A 21277-nucleotide genomic window follows, 5' to 3' on the forward strand; every position below is an offset into this window, starting at 1 on the left:
GACGAATAACAACCACGTATTTATTGTTACTTTAGTTCTGTTCTCCTATCACAGAGGCATTCTACCTAAGACGAATTATGTTGTACACAAACTTTTTTGACTTTCAAAACTATGATGAGCTTATGTTATTATTTTGTTCGAACATTTTAGCAATTGGTGTTGTGTCGACCATGTAATTTGCACATACAACAAGTCAATTTATATTATAACACACATATATAGTTTACTATGCCTTCCTACAAAAACAACAAACAAAAAGTGAACGAGTAACCATCGAGTAACCATCGAGTAACCGTAGGCCATTTAGAGGATTTCTTAACAAAATTGACGAGTAACACGAGTAACCATATTTTATATTAAGGGAATACTATATATTCTTTATATACAGTACGGTTACTCGTGTTACTCGTCAAATCTTGCTAAGAAAACCTGTAAACAGTCTATGGTTACTCGATGGTTACTCGATGGTTACTCGTTGCTCCAAAACTTCAACAATTTTACAAGGTCTTTCACAAGCTTAGTGCCGAGTACGACGTCCTTTACCTTTTATAACCTCATCAACACGTTTTGGCATGGAAGCAATTGTTTTGTCAATAATTCTGGAAGGATAATTTAAAAGTGTTCTCTTTACCCGACGACAGAATTGCACATAAGTTTCTTTCTCCAGTCTTCTTTCCAAGGCCTATTTCTTAAGCTGGATACCAACCAAATGAAAGACGTTTTCGATGGGGTTAAGGTCGGGTGAACGAGGTGGAATCTTAAAAAGTCTGCATCCGAAGGAATCCATAGCATCACGCGACAAACGAGAGTTTTGTGAAGGGTCTCCATCTTGAAGGAACAGGCTCCCGCGCTGGTTATTTCCACGTTCAAACATTACTGGAAAGCGATCTCTAAAAAACTGTGCACACTTTTCACCACTGAGGCCACCTTCATATTGATGACACTTAATTACACCTTTTCCATACGCAATCGCTACCATGAACTTAGCCATCCTACCGCCACTACCCTCCTTTCTTCCTTTCGCCGTACACTCTCTGCTTAAACCTTCACCTCTTTTCCGCCACATCCGTGTCCTTGTTGTTTTTACTGCCTTGCATGGATTTGTTTTATGCACCCAGCCAGTTCCATCAAGGTAGAAAGATATCACTAAAATTACCCACAGGTATATCATGATGCGCACAACAAAATTTTAAGTTTCAATAAGTTGAATCAACTAGCAAGGCATGTATAAAACAACTCAACACAACACAAGATAATTAACCATAATAACTTACTGTCTGTCCAAAAATTTGGAGCCAATTTTTTACATTTTTTGGCAAATTTTAGGCGTTTCGTTAAATCCTCTTTGGTAAGAATACCTTTCTTCCTGCACTGATAAAAACCATATTTGTGTTTCTTTAACACCCGCCTAACAGTACGGTTGCTCAAATGAGTAGAGCCACTAGCCGTCTGAATATCCTGCGATGAAAAGGTGCCAACAGTCTCGCGAAGTTGTGTCAAGCTGCGCAGTATCGATCTTTCATCCCTGTCGCAAACTTTCCTTGGCCTGCCCCTGTTTCCATGACGACGGTCCTCAAACTCAACCGCAACGTTACCCTTCATATGCCTAAACAATGTCGTTTTGGAATAGGCTGGATACCTTCTTTTCATTTCTGCAATACCAATTCCACTCTCCTGGTGAAGGTATTTTACGTACGTTGAGAGAGATGATGGCATTCTTTTGTACGGTTTTCTTTTGTTCTCCATTTTTTTTATTTTTTGTGTGTTTACGCACTATAACGATAAAGACAAGCATGTTGCTAATTTAAGACAGTAATTCAAGTATAAAAAGTTTCGCAAAAATTTTTGGTTGCAAAAAATTTTAAGTCTTCTCAATATTCTCCTCTCAGACAATCCCGGACAAAATCTTTGGAACTTTTGAGGAAAATCCTCTTCTTGGCCCCCTTACCCCCTATTTCAATGTTGCCGGGCTGCCGACTGGTTATAAGGCACCTTGCAACATTGAAATAGGGGGAAGGGGATGTGAGCAGGGCAAAAACATGTAAAAAGTGAAAAGTTCCAATATATTTTGTTCAGGATTGTAGTCGGTTTGATCTTCAAAATATTTATTTAGTCGCCGTACCGCAACGCAGCTCGACTCTCTTTTTAAGCAACGAAGAATCGATGCTTCTCCATTATTTCCTGTTAACTTTACGTCACATGATGTAAAATGTTTGTATAGGAGGCGACAAATAGGTTATTAGATTTTTATACTATTTCGTGAGACACAATCTCTGACTGAGGAAATTGCTTAAAAAAACATTTAAAATCTTTTAATTATGCGTGACGTCAAGGTAATTAAAATCGCGAGCTTGTTAAAGAAAATTACAGCCGTAAACTTCATTTTTGTTTTTGATTAAAACGTTAAAAAGTGTCCTTCGTTTTATTTTTTTATGTTTTTATTTTTTTAGCGTGGTTTTAAAATAAAAGGTAACGCTAACAATAAAGGAACTAGAAACTTTTTAAGCACTGATTTCCTTGTAGTTATTGTCGCTTATTTTTTTTATTTTTCTCTCTCTTACTATTTCACATCATCATCACGGTTTATAATTCTCATAATTAACAATCTCTAGTTAACTAGCGCGGCTTTTATAGCTATAAATATAGCGATAAAAGTTTTGCACAGTGTTCGTCCTTTACATTTAACGTAAGTTTTTCTTTTTCAACCTCCTTAGTCACAATCCCTAAGTTAAGTTTTAATCCACCTATAAGTTTATCAACTACCTATGCGCATCTGAAATGTTTTCAAAAAATTTGTCTTCCAAAGTTTATGTCGCAACGTTTTAGCCTTACTTCAGTCTCAGAATTATATGATGACATCATTTTGAACTAGACGAACGTTAGATAGGAATCAAACCATTTGCGTCATAATTATGCAATGTTGATCTGAAACATAAATAATATATACAATGTTATTGTCCATGGTTATTGTCTATTATTCCCTATCTCCCCCCAGTCATTGGGGATCAAATGACGATAGAGATGTGATTTACGACAACTAATTCATGATAAAGTCCTGAAGATATGCTGGTTGACGCTGCTCTCTCGTAGAGCGACGAATCGAAGGTAGTGGTGACGTTGGCAAAGGTGAATCAATGCGAGGACTTTTATCGGACTGGAGTGCGGTAGAAGTGCCCTCCTCAAATATGGGTTTCCGGGTTGCAACATGTTCAGCTGGTGGAGGCGGAGATTTTGACAATCGAGGCTGGTCTGCAGAGTGGCTGCTGTCATCTATATCGCGATCCGACGGTTTGGCTGGTATCATTGGCGAGGTAGTCGGTGATATGGTGCGCCAAGCATCTGCAAGCCGCTCAAATGGTATGTTAGGCTGGATGGGTGTAAATTTCCGAAGAAACTGACGATTGCGTAATGTCACTCTCCGAGATCCATCAATGCGTACAACGTACTGATCGTGTTGACGAACTTCAATCACCGATCCGGTTCTATCCCACCTACGCGGGTATGAGCCAGTTTGGTTTTGAACTCGAACATTGTCTCCAACACAGAGGAGTGTCAATCACTTTGAGTATCGAGATAACCTCTCAGCGATGGCCATGTGCCGGCGTCTAAGGGCCTTCTCACGATCCTCAAGCATGCTCACCCATGTCGGATGGGGAAGGTATTTACCAGGAAGAATCGGGATAAAATGGGGCGTCCGAATAAACAAATGGCAGGTGACAGTTTTGTGGTTTGGTTAGGTGTGTTGCGATATTGCAGCATGGCACGTTGGAATGAGTCTGTATCGAGGTTGCCACTGGGGCCGACATTATCCATTAGCATCCGTTTAACAGTCTTAACACCAACTTCAGCTCTGCAGTTGCTATGTGGGTACGCGACCGATGAAACACGATGGCGGACACCCCAGTCTCGAAGGAAGGTTGATATAGATGATGCACATAACTCTGGCCCCCCATCCGATGCGAATTCGTCGGGTATGCCATACGTGACAAAGGTGCGGCGTAGACAATCAATCAGGCCACTGGCCCCATTTCTGGCTTCTTCCACGATAGGCCAATTCGAATACCTATCAACACAAACAAGATAATTGTGACCGGCATAGTGGAAGAAGTCACCACATAGTTGTTGAAATGGATAATCAGGATAATTGAGAGGGGTCGGTGGAGCTGATTGTTGTGATGGTGCGATGTGGTCGCAGCTTTTACACCCTTGTCGTAGTTTGATGATGTCAGAAGTAAGGCCAGGCCAGAAGACGGAAGATTCTGCTCTCAAGGTCATGGATGTGACTCCGTGATGTGCAGCATGCAGGCTTGATAAAATATTGGAGCGTAGGCATTTCGGAACAATAACCCTGTCCTTGTAGAGAGCGACACCGTCAACTGTTGAGAGATGGTCACGATACTGGTGGTAAATCTGAAGATGAGGTGGTAAGTCTTCCCGATTTCCGGTAATGCCATATTCAATTAGATCTACCATTATCCTCATTTCCTCGTCCGCGATTGTTGCTGAACGGACGTCCTCCCAAGTTGTAGATTTCAATGAAGACAATGCAGTGGATGCAGCAATACAGGAGATATCATCAGGCAGTACTAACTTTTCAGGAGTCGGATTACCTGCCGGGTGGCGTGACAGCGCGTCTGGAACTCGATTTTTCAATCCTGAGATGTGTTGCATGGAGAATCGATAACGTAGTGTACGTTCCTTCAAATTCTGCAATCGATTGTTAGGGATATTGTCGAGAGACCGGTTGGTGAACAGTCCAAGCAAGGGCTTGTGGTCGACAGCGATGATCAGGTCCTGGCATCCTAAAACAAAATGTCTACATTTATCCAAGGCATACGCTACAGCTAACGCTTCACCTTCAATTGGCGAGTAACGTGATTCAGCTGGGTGGGTAAATCGGCTACCCACGAGAACAACTATCCACCCCGTATGACAACAAAACAGGGTTTCGGCCATGCAGGAACAGTGTTTCTGGAACAGCCAAAAGCCCACCCCGGTTTTAGACCAGTCGGTAGCAATACAAGTGCGTCTGGATCCATCAAAAATTGTCACTCCCTCTTCTATTTCATCGACGATTTTCGCCTTAGACGTAGCAAAGAGTTCATCTAATCGATCGTCCCAATAAAATTCGGTTTGTGGCTTTAGTAGGTCACGGAAGGGTGCCATGTTGTCGGCCATGCTGAACGTATATGACACCTGGTTGAATAAGCCAAACCAAGATCGCACATCTGTTATGTTCTTGGGAACCGGAAAATCGGTGATAGCGCGTAGGGTGGTGGATGATGGACGGACATTGGTCGGGGTGATCTCAAAACCAGCAAATTCAACAGTATCGTGGGCAAATTTGAATTTAGATGGGTTCTGGATAATGCCGTTTCGCCCACATGTATCTAACCAACGACAGGTATGGAAAAAACATTCACCCATGTCACTTGCCCATAATAAAGAGTCATCAGTCACCTTAATTTTGTTTGGAAAATCGGATACTATAGCATCGAATCGCCTTGAATATCCGTTGCCTGAGGTGATGTAACCTTGTGGTAGGGTGCAGTATCTGTATCGACCCCAGGGCGTGATGTACGTTGTTAAATGGCGATCCTCTTCGCGCAGTGGGACGCTATGATAACCGTTTCAGGCATCCGATACTGTTTTCTTTGTGTGCTGAGGAACTGTACGCACCTGATGAAACGGGGATGGTGTGTGATGTGTTTCCCGTGTAGCATGTTTGTTGAGTGCTTGAAAATCAACACAACGTCTAGGTTTTCCATTCTTCTTGGGGCACACGACCATTCTGTGACACCAGGTCACAGGTTCACCAATGGGTACAGGCTCAATAACTCCGAGGTTGACGTCCCGGTCCAAATCGGCTTTGACCTGCTCCTGCCAGTGGATTGGAACCGGTATGGGAGAATGATGTGCAGTCGGTTCAGCATCCTGGTCGATCATCAGTCTAACAGGTGGTCCAGACATCAACGGTAACGGTTGGTGCTCACACGTGTTGAAAGTGCTGTCTTTGTAATAATTTAGAATCCACTGTTCAAACTTTTCACGATTCTGTTCTGTGGGTGGAAATGGCAACTCCTTGGGAATGGGAGGTGGTACCGTTCGTTTTGGACAGGCACATTCGTTGTGTTGTAGTGGACCAGTGATAGTATTGGCACCGATAGATGGAAACTCTGCAGGTATAATGCCAAGGTCAACACATGCACTCCGACTAAGGTAGAACTTATCTGAATCATTGGTGACATAGGTAAACTGCTTGGTCTCCTGAAGAGAACCGTCCTGGCTAATGCCAGAGATGCGGAGAATGATAGCACCTAGTATCTTGATGGCTTGTCCATTAGCTGCATCCATTTTCATGCGGACCGGAATAAGATCTTTCATATTAAGGTGAAAACGTTGCACCCATTTGAAACCGATGAGGCAACTCTGACATCCAGTGTCTGCCATTGCTGGGGTGGATATGGGCGATTCTCTTGTTCCGTGAGGGATTGTAAACCCCAATTCCTCGTAATCAGTATCAGCGATTCGGACAGCTAGGTTAAGGAATGGCTGCGATTGAGATGGAGTTTTCTTCCACATGTTCTTACGCTTGTCGTGACAGTGATGGTCTGCTGGGTTGGTTCTACTCTGCTTAAGATTCATAGAACAGAGTGAGTTGAAGGTGTTAACGGATTCTTCAACAAGAGCAGTCTGATCAGCTTTCTTATCCTTGTTTTTCTTGTCCTTGTTGCGACACACATGATCGAAATGATGTAGGCGCTGACAGTGTCCACATGAGTGACTGAATGCGGGGCAGGAAGATTTTCTGGACTGTAATGAATTACCACTATGACAATGTGTTCCGCAATATCCGCATTTCGGTGATGAAGTGTCTCGTTTGGAGTCGACATCATTTTTAGGCTTGGTAAACGAGTCTCGCTTTCCCTTTCAGTATTGACTGTGTATGACACTAGCCTGATGACTGTCAAGTAAACGCGTGGCAGATCGCTTACCAGCTTCTTTTGTTTCGACGAATATTTCATAACCTGCTCCAGGGGCATCTCCTGGTTGGTGTGGCCGAGGAGTTCCAGCTGGATATCTGGATCTGCAATGCCTCGACTAAGTACGTCTCGCAGAATATGCTCTGTATAGTCAACGTCATAGTTACACTCAGGGCACGATACGGTGTATTTGCAAACGCCAGCCTGTCCTTTTAATCTCGCACCAAAGGATCGTATCGATTCTTCAGGTTCTTGACACATGTTATTGAGGGCTACGCAAGCGACCATTACGTTTTCTTCTCGAACGGCGAGGGATTTCATTGACGAGAGGATAACATCTTCACTTTTATCTGCCAGCATACCAGCAGTTGATCGTGTCAAATCTCTGCGTAACTGTTCATCACAGCATTCTAATAACTGCAAGACAGCGTCCCTGCCTGTGATCTTTGTAGCTGATTTGTATTCCCTCCATCGGGTAAGAAAGTATGTCCAGTCTTCTGATGATCCGGCTAATGTGATGGTTGAGCGCTTCACGCGCTCGATTTTAGCGGAGGATGAGGCGGAGAAACTACCATTAGAGTGGGTGGTGGCGTGGGTAGTCAGCAAAGCAGCAACAATGACGGGGTCCAGATCTGATGTAGCGTATGAGCAGTCGGGGACTGGGCAATCAACAGACGGCATATTGTATGAAGACTCAGTAAGATTAAACAAATTGATCAACATAGATAGGAATCAAACCATTTGCGTCATAATTATGCAATGTTGATCTGAAACATAAATAATATATACAATGTTATTGTCCATGGTTATTGTCTATTATTCCCTAAACGTCAATTATGTTTTCCAAATTGTCCTCCAATGCACAGTTAAATATTTGTACCAACTTTTGTGTCAATGCAATTTCTCCTTATCACTTTTTGTAGAAGGAGGGGGGAAATTTTGCGTAAAATTACCGACCTAAGAAAGCAGCAACTCAAGCCGCGCTAATAACGAAAGTTTAGAACATTATAACGCGAAGAAACGGTTTAATTTTAGGCATTCAAAGTAATAAAGAAGGTAGAACACGTAACAAACACATATACAATGTGATTGTACCAATAAAAGCAAGTCACAAACTTGTTTAATATTAAACAATAAAACCTTTATCTCTTGCACAGATTATATTTTTTCCATTTGGCTATTTTATATTGACTTCCAATGTGCAAATGCTTAATAGCTTTTTCCTTCTTTTGTAAAATATGTTGTAATATGAAAGAATTAACGACAGTGCAACCGATAAGTAAAATTTCTATCTCTAATCCCTATGACGGGAGATTGTGTTGTCTTTAATTTGAAAGAAAGTTCTTATCAGTTAAAGATAAAGTGGTTAGCTGTTACCCCCTGTTACGTTATGCTGGACGTAGTAGAAAAGAGTAACTTGTCGTAGGCCTGCTTACAAAAAAGAAATACGAAATTGAAATAGAATTTGCGATGGCAAAGCGAATGTAAATGCTTACAGCTGAAAAAACTAGCTATGTTTTGGCCTGCTCTTGAGTGAAATTGCTGATTTTCTTAAGATAGACGTCTGACTTTTGCAGTAATACTTGAAGAAGATGATTTATCTATTTGAAAGCTTATTTCGCAGTGTCCCTAAATGAAACAAGAGAAGAAACAAAACATTAAAACACGTTTTGTATATTATGTGTTAATTAAATGGATTCCGTTGCTTTGTTTTGTTTGGCTAGTCTTAACTAGAGATAGAAGAAACAGAAGAAAAAGGAAAATAATTATATTTTTGTATGATAAAATCCATCTATCGCAGACAGGTGAAAATGCCGCTTATATTTTTAAACTACCGTGTTAAATTTTTAGCGAAAAAAGTAATCAAGAAATTTGAATTTTAGACAGCTAGGGCACACAAGCTGCGTAAAAAACTCAACTGCACAAAAATATGCTTAATTTTTGTCACACTAAAGACGGTAGTGTATTCCGCATTTATATTACTTGCAATCGGTTGCCTAAAGGCTAAAATATGTTTTTGGATTTGTTTATAAATTATTCAAAGCAAAAATTTTGTGTTTAGAATTAAATAGGGAAAAATGAGTTTTTTTTTAATCACCCCTCCACCTTGGCCTGAATATGGTGTATGGACAGCTACCTACAAAGGCATCACATTGTCTCATAAAAAATCATATCTCATTTGCCTATTTAGTTACTGGTAACCTAGTGCTTATAGATCTTCTAATATTGATTTTAAAATTTGTTGACTCTTAACAAAGGACTAATTTATAATTAGCTAGCTATGCTTACCTAAGAGAGCTTATTGTTATAGTTGAGTTAATACTGTCCTGCTATGTTTACAATTGGCGTGATAATTCCTTAATTATTGTATCTATGACTCAAAATAAAATGCTTTAAATTTGTTGACATCTTTCTTTGAAAACATTTTTGTTTTACAATATTCTTCTTTACGGTAACTTACCAACATGTGTGTCTTGAATGTAAATTTTAAAAAAAAATTAATATATTTTTATAGAGCTAGTCCTCTTATAGCAACAGACATAATAATGTAATTTTTTTATGAAAAATGCTGACAATTACCAGTCCTGACAACAAATAATTGAAAAAAGGGAAAAGGTAATGCATAAGGAGAAGATATAAAATCGTATTGTGAGAATCACTGTTCACTCAGAGCATATTTCATGTAAACAGCTGTTGAAAACGATCTAACTATTGTTTAACCTTGTGAATAGACTTTTAGTCTGGTACAAGCTTATAACTTGACGATACAATCAGATAATTTAATCACTTTTCTCCATTCAATCAAATCAAATAAGAAGAAAGTAGAAGACATCATGGAGACAACATTAGGCATCACATCATTTATTTCACGTCGATTTTCTTCAAATGAAATAATTTAATTGTATATCAAGTTTAAGGAACAAAACACGACACAAATTTAGTCAAACGTGTCATTAAATTTTATTTTGGTAAATAATATAACCAGAAGCTTACACATTATTAGAAAAGAAACAGAGTCGAAAAAGTTTCTTTTAAAATTGATATTTCGACCTTACATTCCAAAGGCCATCATCATTCATTCTGACATTCTGATTCAAACATTTTTTGGTGCAAGATCGTGTACAATTTCTTGATCAGTGTTTTAAGCTCTACACAATGGAGCCAACGGATAAACAAGTTTCAATAAAAAATCTTTTTGCATACGGAAAAATTTTTGCTTATGTCTGCAAAATTTCGAAACCCTACATCTTCTAACGTTTTATTGAAAGCGCATAATCTACACATTATTGTTATCAGAGTTTTAAGCTCTTTACAAATAGTAGGCAATTTCCTTTCATTCGTGAAAATGTTATAGGAATGGTGCAAAAAACGTAACTCACTTCTGGAAATACATCAATCTACTACGAAAATGGTCAAAAATCTATGTATTCATACGAAAGTTGTCCATACAAGCAGTAGGCAATTTCCTGTCATTCGTGGAAATGTTACACGAATGGTGCAAAAACCGTGACTCACGTCTGGGAATACGTCAATCAAATGGTCAAAAATTTTGTACAGAATGGCACAAGGATTATCCCATTCATTTGAAAATTATATAAATAGCACTCAAACTGCATAACAAGAGGTAAACAAAGCTTGTAAACAACTTGGATATTTAAAACTAAAGAAAAACTTCAAGCGGTAAGGAGATGGTTTTATAAATTTTTACGGGTTGGTTGTTGACTTTTCCAATACCTATATGACATAAACACAATTTCTACTACTTTTAGACAATGGCTGTTGATGAGGAAAAAATTGCTACTTTTAACAATTCATTAAGAGAAATACCATTTTCAATGAGGGCTTTTTCAATATCAATGAGAAGTTTGTATGCTGAAAAGGCTGTAGGAGGAAGCGATAAATCTGCTGTAGCATTTCGTGAACTTCGTGACGAAACTAGAAATGATGCAATGGTTTACATGCACGCTATTCTGCCCATCTGTACAAAGTTTATTGCCAACCTACAAGAATACTTTGAATACTACCTTGTTTTGAGCTTTGATAAATGGTGTGAAAATCTGGATGAGATAATTGCAACCACTAGTGAACACCAGCAAGTTGCCGAAGTGGTAGTGAAACTACACAAAGATGTCTTGGTAACCGTAAAACAGCGTGAAGATAAGGCAAAAACCAACCTTGCCGAGATGACGGAGTTAACGGCAGAATAGGAGAAGAAGAAGGAAGAATTCGAAGAAGCAGCAAATACTAAATCTAGTTGGGCTACGGCTTTAGCATTCGTTCCGTTTGTCAATGTCATTGCTACTCCCCTGCTGAACGTTTGGGCTCATAATGATTTAGTTGAATCGGTAGCAACATGTGAAGAAGCCAAGCTCGCGAATGCGTCTTCACTGGCAGTGAAAGAAGTCTTGGTTCCTGCGTTGGCGGCATTTATCGAAGGATTGGAGTCTGTCGCTGGATTTTTCAAGATTCTATGTGTCGAACTAACTCAATTACAGAATACTGGGAAAAAGGCGAAAGATAATCCAAAGAAGTTACACTACATGGTGATGAAGAAAAAGGCAAACGATATAAAGGAAAGTTGTTGCTTCTATTACGCCTTTATACCAAGTGTAGAGACGGATTTGCAAGCTATTCCTACTGAAGGCACCGACACGAATGTCGATCGATGGATCAAGAAGCAGAAGAAAATGATCAACTCCAGCTTGAAGGAACGTATTGCGGCAGGATTTATCAGTATGATAAAATCATTCAAACAGCAGTAAGACATTTTTCTGATAAATTTGTAATCTTTAGATTGAACTGAACAGAAATACATTATGTGACCTTAAACTTTATTCATTTTATCTACGCCGTGCAACCCCACCCAGTTTACTACTTAAGTTGCTCACGCTGCTAAAACTAATCCTTTTAGAGAAATTACTTGATAATTTTTTATGATGGTCCCTGATTTGCCAGCTCCGTCTGTCTGTGACAAGCAGAGTCGATTATATTTTCTACCATCTTCTTTAAAAGCGCTTATAAAACATATTCTAGAAAGTATGTTCTGTATTCTATAAAACTTTTGTTTATATTTTGATCTTTTTGGTCGGAACAAAACCATGTGACAAAATTAAATAATTACATTCAATTGACAAGTGGTCTTACAAATTGCGACTGGTCGAGGAATTACAAAGCACGACATGAAAGCATTACACACTGCTATAGGTTTGGGATTACAATGTGGGACGGGATTACAAAGTGATAGACTACATATGTCTTAACGTGCGGGTAAAAAAAGAACAGTTACCAAGAATGTTTTCCTGCATTCTTTAGTTGTGACAATATGTTTACTTTCTGTTACTAGAACATAAAATTAAAAATGAAATCTAATAACACGTTCGCACAATCTTAACGATACTAAGGTAATTTTCGCTGCTTTCTCCCATAAAAAAGGCAAAAAAGGGTAGTTTCACTAAATTTAAATTACAAGTGTAAAAATTTTTAGATTTTGAGGCCAAAAAAGGAACACTTTTTTAGTTGTTGTTCTAGTAACATTTTATTCAGTTGCCAATAAAAATTCTTTCGTAAATACATTTGTATCGAGTTTTTCATTTTCAGCGTGTTCTTCTTTAAATTTGATACACAATTATAATATTTCATTTGAAAAAAAAATTGACGTGAAATAAATGATGTGATTGCCAATTTCGTCTCCATGCTGTGTTCTACTTTTTCTATGCGTCCCTTTTCCCTTATTGTTTTATAAAACTGCTGAAGCATACCGTTTTAGGTGTTGCAAAGATTTTGGCAAGACGTTGCGTTTGTTGACATTATGACTTATCATAATGTCAACAGGATATTAGGAAAACGGTCAGACAATTTTAGTTCTTTTTAATACTAACAAATCCAAAAACATATTTTAGCCTTTAGGCAACTCATTCCAAGTAACATAAATGCGAAATACAGTACCATCTTTGAGTAGTTTCTTTTTCGCTCAAGCAAATCAGTGAACAATTTAATCTCTTCGGAAAATAAAGAGATCGTCCATGAATACCTACGATCGTGGTCATCGCGTTTCTCTCGAAATGTATACAACACAAGAGACAACACTTATAACAGTCTTAAAAAATTAAGGTGTAACAGTGATATAGTTGTACTTAACGCAGATAAAGAATGCCGTTGTTATGAAAAAGGTAGATTGTATTAACAAGGTAGATCACATGATAAACGAAGGAATAAAGAAAGGAGTTTATGTTCCCGCCCAAGACACCATTTATAAAGATTTAGTAAGTTTTCAAAGTTTTCTCTACAGGCACTTTAAGAATCACCCTGATTACAAGGTCATGAGACCATCATCAAGTCAACCCGCTAGATTCTTTGCCACTGCAAAATTAAAGAATTAAAACTACGACCAATAATAGAACAAGCTGGTACAGCTATCTACCAGACTTCCAAAGTTATTTCAAAATATCTACAACCTCTATCAAAAAATGAATAGGTCATTGATGATTGTTTTTTTTTTCCAGATATATTAAGAAACCTTACACTTGAAGACGACAAAGAATTGGTTTCTTACGATGTAGAAGCACTCTTCACCAGTATACCTGTAATGGATATGACAAATTACATATGCCACCAAATTTATGTCAAAAAAGCCTTAAAACCAATTTGTAAGGAAAATATATTTAAAAATTACTTATCCGATTGTCATTTGATTGCATATTCACTGTAAATGGTCGCCTAATTAGACAAATAGATGGTTGCCCAATGGGAGGACCCATTTCTGTAACATTCTCGGGAATATACATGAATAAAATGGAATGTGACGTAGTATATTTTACAAACGGTTTGTCGATGACATATGTACTAAAAGGAAAAGAAATGAACATGATTCATTATATGAAGCACTCAATAGTTATCACCCAAATATTAAATTGACCGTCGAAGAAAACCCAACAAAATTTCTTGATACACACATAATTAAAAAATGGAATACATTTGAAACAATGGTATATCGAAATAAAAATAAATTAGCTACCCATTGGAAGTCAGCAGTCCCGATAAGATATAAAAGAAATGCTGTAAATGGAGACCTTCACAGAGCACAAAAAATCTCTAGCAACTTTGAAGAGGAAGTAAAGTACATACGAGAGAAGTATAAGAAAGCAAATTTTCCTTACAGGTTTATATCGAGTGTCATTGATAATTTCAAAAATAACGAGAAGGAGATGGACATTATTCCTGATTGGTTATTTGAAGAAAAAAAAAAAATGTTTTTCACGTTGCCATTTTGTGAACAAAATGAAAAAGATGTTAAGAAATTTATTAACAAACTTAATGAGTTTACTGATAACCGTTTTATTTTTATTGTATTATGGTCAACAAAGAAAGTAAAATCTTTGTTTCCTTTTAAAGACAGAAAGAGATATCCATCCTGTGTTATATACGAAGGAGTGTGCTTGTGCGGCGGGAATTACATTGGCGAAACAATCCGTAATGCGGAAATCCGCTGGAGAGAGCATGAATCGATGAAAGGCAAGTCAGAGCCAGCCATGCATGTTGTCGCATATAGTGGTCACTCGTTTAAGTGGAAAATAATTTCAAGAGCGCCTCAGGGTTTTCGTAAAAGAAAAATTCTTGAAGCATATTTTATACGGATACAGAAGCCAACTTGAAATGAACAATTAGACCCTAACATATTAACACTTTTTCATAATGGCCTAACTTAAAAGAGTATAATTTTATGACAAATTAGATTTTAGTATGAACGAAGTCCCCTAGACGATGTTTTAATTATGTAATTTTTGTATATATATCAGCACACGTTTTTAAAGTTTTATACCTGATGATGTAAGTATACTTACGAAAAGCTTCGTTTTAATTTAACAAAATACATATATATATATATATATTTTAAACATGTCTTATTAATATACAGTACCATCTTTGAAATGACAAAAATTGAGCATAATGAGCAACGACTTTTAAGTGTGGTTGATCAGGGGCAATTCAAATATGTTATGGCCAGGTGATGGGGGGTGGAGTATAGTGGAGGTGTACAATCGTGGTCATCAATTATTTGACAAGTATTACGTTTTGGTTTTTTTAAGTGCAAGAAAAAAGGAAATATATACGAGAATATCAAAAGTATTTGGTAATAAATATATATCGCCACATAATGCATACAGAAATATTCTACCTAAAATGTACGGAAAATAGCTAAAATACGTAGCTAGCTGGCTAGCTATTTTTATGCATCAAGAAATTTATTTTTATATACAGTCATTGAAGAACAAAACCAAGTAAATTATAACATTTTTAATTGACTTTACATATTGGTGTAGCAACCGTTAAAATTTGAAAAGAGAGTTAGCCAGGACGCGTGGTATTGATATCAGATTCAATCACCTTAAGCAATAGGACAAATATTTAGTAAAAAGATGCGAGACTTCAGAAAATAGAACTAATTAATTATAAGTTTTAATAAAAAGATGTTAGCTAGTGAGCTAGCTACATGTCACTACAACATGTGTATAAAAAAAATAAAGAAAAAAAAAAGAAAAACGCTTTTCTGAAATAAGTTTCATTTTGTGTCATCTCTGACCGTTAGACCCAATTGACATGAACTGCTATATTGACAATCTTCATGCAATAACTTTCAATGAAATTTCAATAGATGCTGCTACCTTAAAACAACTTTTACTTTCATTATGTTGTAGGATTGACTTAAAAACGTCATTTTTGTTTCATATATCTTCTTATAAAAACAATTTTTTAAGAATAAACCTTGTACACCCTGTTTGTTTAAGAGTTACTAGCTGTTTATTGAGACCATTAAGAAAATAAAAAAATGCAAGAAAAGTGAAGATTTTCAGGCACAATATTTTGTCATAAACGTCGGAATAAAATTGTCAGAAAAGAAGTGGAGGGTTATTTATATCAAAAAAGGTTTTGCTTCATTCTTTAACCTTTTTTGTTTTTAATTTACTTTTATACCTTTAACGTTATGGTGTACATAATTAACAAGGTACGTTTGCTGCCAGAATTATAATCGGAAGTCGTCTGCAAAACGGTAACGACCATACATAAGGTCAGAAAATGTATTTTACGAATTGACAACTTTCAGATTCTTTGAAAAGAATTATTTTGCTAGTATTTCGCTCTTTTTTTATAAGAATATGCCTTATAAGAATACCAGGTTGGAATTTCAGGTGAAAAACAATAGGTTATTGTTTAGAACAATAGAGAAATAAAAATAATGACCAGCCTGGTTGGAATTTTAGTATTCTGATAAAAAAACTACATTTTTCTTAACTTTTTTTCTCAAGATAAGATAGTTCTCGGACAATTTTCACAGTAAGAACTTTTTGGCCAGAAAGATTTTTTCACAAAAATGTTTTCAAACAGTCGTGAAATAAAATGCAAAATATCATGTTTTATGCGAACTGAGATTATGTAAAACTTTTGACAGCCTTGAACTGTACACGGTGCAGTTACTAAAATATAAAGGGGGTACTTCAGGAACCTTTTTTTGCTTTTTTGCTATTTATATAGGATATTTACTTTTCACATAACAATCTGCATTACAAATGTATCCTGAGGCTAAAGTGTTAAAATAAAATGTTAAAAAAGTTAAATCGTATATATATATATATATATGTATAGAAATAGAAATAGTATCGAGACATATAAGATGGTTTTAAAATAATAGATTAAAAACTGTGAGTTTTCAATAATTTTTTTATATTTTACATATGATTTCTCTGTCCTCAAACGCAATGGTAGTTTGTTGTAAACACTTGCCCCCATATAATAATGGATCACTTAAAGAACCGGATTTAAAGACAGGGGATATCAAAGCATGCTTCCAATCCTAAGAAATGTCTGTTTGTTGTAAAGACATGTTGATGATAAGCATAGTGATTATGCAATTTCTGATGCAAAATCTATAAGAAGTCCAGGAGAAAGATCGTTAGCTCCAGTTGCTTTGTTTTGTTTTAATTTTTTCAACTGTTTCTCGATGTATATTCTTGATACTTACTTGAATTTAAACCTGTTGCATGTTCTCAAGGTTGTATATCGAGGTTTGTTCCGTATATAATCTTTTAAATATAACGATTTTCTTTCAGTTTAAAAGCAATATTTGAAAATAAGTTACAAAAAGAATTCACTTTATCAGCCGTGTTTGACGATGTATCACGTTGATTTTTACTTGGTATTGTTGGCATAATCTTATATATTAATTCCCTTGCGTGACTAAAACTGTGAGTCCACGACACGGAAATCACGGGTTACTTTCTTATGACGTGGCTGTACGCTAAAATTTAACTAAAAAGATTAGGGATGTACTTCATAGAAATCGCACATAAGGTGTAAATATATAACCCGCTGCTAATAACGATATAAATATATATACCCTTATGCCAAAAAACTCTATGTTAGCATATATATATATACGTATCGCTACATATGACACGGTATTAGATATTCACAAAGCATACCGACTGTTAAATGAAGTTCCCAGCATAAAACGGAAATTGTGTTTACGAAAAAGATGGCTGTTCTTTTTGAGTATTCTCTACTCTTTCATTCAAAATAAATCTTTAAAAAAACATTTGAAGAAGAGCATGGTTTTATAAATTAATCATAGCAAGGTTCTGTAAGGTTTTTTCATGTTTTATTTTCAGTTTTGATTATATTATTGTTGCCAGACATGTTTTATAGCTAGCATCATAAAAAGCCAACCACCACCAACAACTAGCTAGCTAGCTAGGAATATATATATATATGTAGCCATGTTCTTTATACCTAGCTAAGTCTCCAGTTTATATTTAAGTGACTAGCTATTAGCTGCTGTAGCTAGCTAATGCTAGCTTTAAACTAAAGATTCCCAGTATATATATTCCCACAAAACACATCAAACAACGTTATTAACCCTGAAAATTTTAAACATTTTCTGGGTTTTTTTTGGTTCGCGAAGTTCTTTTCCTCCAAATATTCTGAAAATAAAGTTCAGAAATTACTTATTTTTAAATGTAAATTTAATTAGTTTCAAATTGTGGGCAAAAACCTTAATCAGCATGCTAAAAGAACTAACTTTTCTTAATTTAGAATTACTAAACACAACCATTTTCTTACATTTAGTGTAAACTTTTGTGCGTATGGCTTATATTTAATACACCAAAAGAGCTACTTTGTTGATTTCAATTTTATACTCTTTGTAAGCTATTTTTTTCTTCTTTTTGAAATTTCTGTTTTACCACTCAATTTTTACATTTTATATATAAGTTATTTGGAACAGAATGGTATGAAATAGACCAAAATACCTGATCTTAGTTGTTTTTAATTTACAGGCTGTGTCTGTGAAACTTTAAGGGGAACATTTGGTGGAAGACAATGGCATGACATATACTGATAGAACTGATTTTTGTTGTGTTAGATGTTATATCTGAACCTTTTTGACATTTTATGTTAATTTTGCGAGGAAGGACCATATATATATACACAGAATAAGAATTCAATTTTACACCTTGCAAGCTTTGTTTTTCTATATTTTGTATAAATTCTTACTGGGGAGGACTCCGTGCAATATATCGAAATGACTGATCCTTCTCAATTTAAATTTGATGTGTTCTAAATCGTATATAGTTTTGGAAATTTTGTGTAAGATTTAATGGGTAAGGGCTAGATGCAATATGTCAAAAAAACTTTTTTTGTTGAATCAGAAGCACTCCCTACAGCCATTCTTTTTTTTACAGTTTGTGAAGCTTTTGTGGGGAAGGAGTGTATGCAATATTATCGAAATAACTGATTTTTGTTGCAAACTGTTTTTCTTTGGCATTTTGGATTAAAATATTGTTTTAGAGGGCATATGCAGTAGATATATGTACTGAAATAGTTAAATTTTGCAAACTTTGATTTTGTCGTTACCTCTCATTTTTTACATTTTGATTAAACTTTTGTGGGAGACCGTCGGTATGCGAAGGACCAAAATAAGAGATTTTAGTATTATTTAGAATTTGTATTTTGTGTTGCAAAATTGGTGCAAAAATTGACATAAAATGAACTTATATACAGATTGATTGCTGTTGTTTAACAGGACTCATTATGACTTATATATATATTTTATGAAAATTTGTGACAGAATACTATGTGAGATTTGAAATTTTGTTTACTTTATTGATGGTAAAACAGCATGCAAATTGCTAAAAGGACTTTATTAATTTTAGATTTAAACACCGTTATTTTGTTGGCATTTTGTCTAAAGTTTGGTGAGGAAGGACTGTATGCAATATATCAAATAATGTTTTATTGCATTATAATTTGTCCTTGCAAATCCCTTTTTTTACACCTTAGATAAAAAATTCTGTCAGAGGCACAATTTATTGTTTATTTTTCACATTGTGTGTCAACCTTTGGCAGGGCTTGCAATAAACTAACTGATTTTAACATATACAATGAGAGAGATTTGTGTTTGACATTGATCAACTTTTTTGTATATATGTGGCGTTTTGAGTGATTTAAATTTTATGGGTGAGATGTATGTTGAAATGCTTTTGGAAACTTCTTTCCGAATAATTTTCGCATTTGTCAGATGGTAAGAGCAAGTAATTTTAGTAGATTTAGATTTTAAATGTCACATAAATACTGCAGTTGTTGAAAACCTTTAATTTTTTTGGTCATTTATATAATAATGCAGATGTAAGATGCGCACTGCTGTATTGTTTGTTTTTTGATATTTTTATTAATTTTCCAAAACTTCTTTGGGTTTTTGGAGGATTCTTTAAGAATATTTTTACTGCAGACTGATTTTTCCGTTCTGATAACAGTGATAAAATTATTTCTAAGTGTAAGATATGCTTTCCAGTCCGTTGTTGAGTTTGTTTTACGTGCTTTTCTGAGAGCGTTGTCCCTTTCATTTATAAGTAAATTTCCGTATTAAGCCAAGGACAAAAGTTACCTTTAACTCTTTTCTTCATGAATGGTGTATGTTTGGTGAACGCTTGTAAAAGAATATCATTTAGATATAACCAAGCAGAATTTGCACTACTCATTTCACACAACGGGTCCCATTCATGGCTTTGTAAGTCAGCCTTTATACTTTGATGGTTATATTTAGCATACTTTCTACTATTTACTGTTCTCGATGGTTGTTTGTCCTTCTTTTCCGTATAAATCCAACCATGTCATGATCGCTGATCGAAGTTGGAATAACATCATGTTTATAAGTACAATCGTTACAGGTTGTTAGAATGCAATCGATCAATGTGCGGGATGTTTCAATTAATCTTGTTGCCTTAGTGGCGAGTTGCCTCAAGCCGTAAAGTTTAAAAATCTCTTTTATCTTTTTGTTATCACCTTTGTCATGAAAGTTGACGTTTAAATCACACAAGAGATTAACTTTCTTACTCTCTGATGAAGCAATTTAAAGCATGTTATTAAGAAACGTTTCAAAATTTTTTAGTAGAAACTTTGACCCAGCAGGGGGTCGATACATGGTTCTAACAAGAAAACTTTTTGCATTTTTCATTAAAATTTTATTCCAAATCATTCTAGATTATAATGTTCTAAGTCATCTCTCTTTTTCCAATTTACGCGGTCAGATCTATTCCTTCAAAGTTTTTAAGTAGAATTCTCACACTGTTTAAGTTTGAAAATAAGCCCCGAACATTTTGATGAAATATCCTCATTCCTCGTCTTAACATAAAATGTGATAGTTCAGGAATATCTTGTTTAGGTCCAGGTTGAGTTTCAATATCTCCACATAGCAAGAAAACAAAACATAAATATCTATCGTTTGTATGAGAAAGAGAAACGTTTGCGTAGTTTTTACTACGTACAAGTCACAAGCTTGATGAAATATAACTTTTAACCTCTTGTATAAGTTGATCCATTCCACAATATAACCCAATAACATCTTGAGAACAAAAACTCTTTCTTTTGACGAAAAAACAGATAATAACAACAAGAAGAGTTCGTACAGCGCGTCCGTCCTTTTCGCCATCTTTTATCTATATAATAATACGCCAGTTCCGTGTGTCTGTGACAGGCGAAGTTGATATCGTCATTTTCCCTTGATGTTGCCGAAAAATTTTTGATGTTACCGAAAAAAATGTGTCTATTTTGTTACCGGGTTTACTTTGTTCACATTACGTGATGAAAGCGACTCAATTTGATTTGGTGAAATAAATTTAACGGCTAACTCTCCAAAAATGGTCTCTTCGTCTTGAACAAAATGCAAAAAGTGATTCAGAGAGAGAAAACTCTAAGTAAAGAAGTAGAAGTACAAAAATAAAGTTGAAAGCCACAAGAAGATA

The 21277-nt window shown here is 35.9% G+C and overlaps 1 protein-coding gene across 1 annotated transcript; it reads right to left on the reverse strand.

Moving 5' to 3' along the window:
• Positions 1-682: 682 nt before the first annotated feature.
• Positions 683-1746, reverse strand: LOC130649320 (uncharacterized). The gene is made up of 2 exons (XM_057455577.1): positions 1275-1746; positions 683-1146 (listed from the first exon to the last, which is right to left on the reverse strand). Exons 1-2 carry the CDS (start codon positions 1744-1746, stop codon positions 683-685), a joined length of 936 nt encoding a protein of 311 aa, XP_057311560.1.
• Between the last annotated feature and the right edge of the window lie 19531 nt (positions 1747-21277).

This window comes from Hydractinia symbiolongicarpus, chromosome 7, assembly GCF_029227915.1.
Source record: "Hydractinia symbiolongicarpus strain clone_291-10 chromosome 7, HSymV2.1, whole genome shotgun sequence".
NCBI lineage: Eukaryota > Metazoa > Cnidaria > Hydrozoa > Anthoathecata > Hydractiniidae > Hydractinia > Hydractinia symbiolongicarpus.

Coding starts and splice junctions, on each gene's coding strand:
- LOC130649320 (XM_057455577.1), bottom strand. CDS start 1,746: ATGGAGAACAAAAGAAAACCGTACAAAAGAATGCCATCATCTCTCTCA. Junction 1,147..1,274: donor TCCAAATTTTTGGACAGACA/GTAAGTTATTAT, acceptor GGGTAATTTTAG/TGATATCTTTCTACCTTGAT.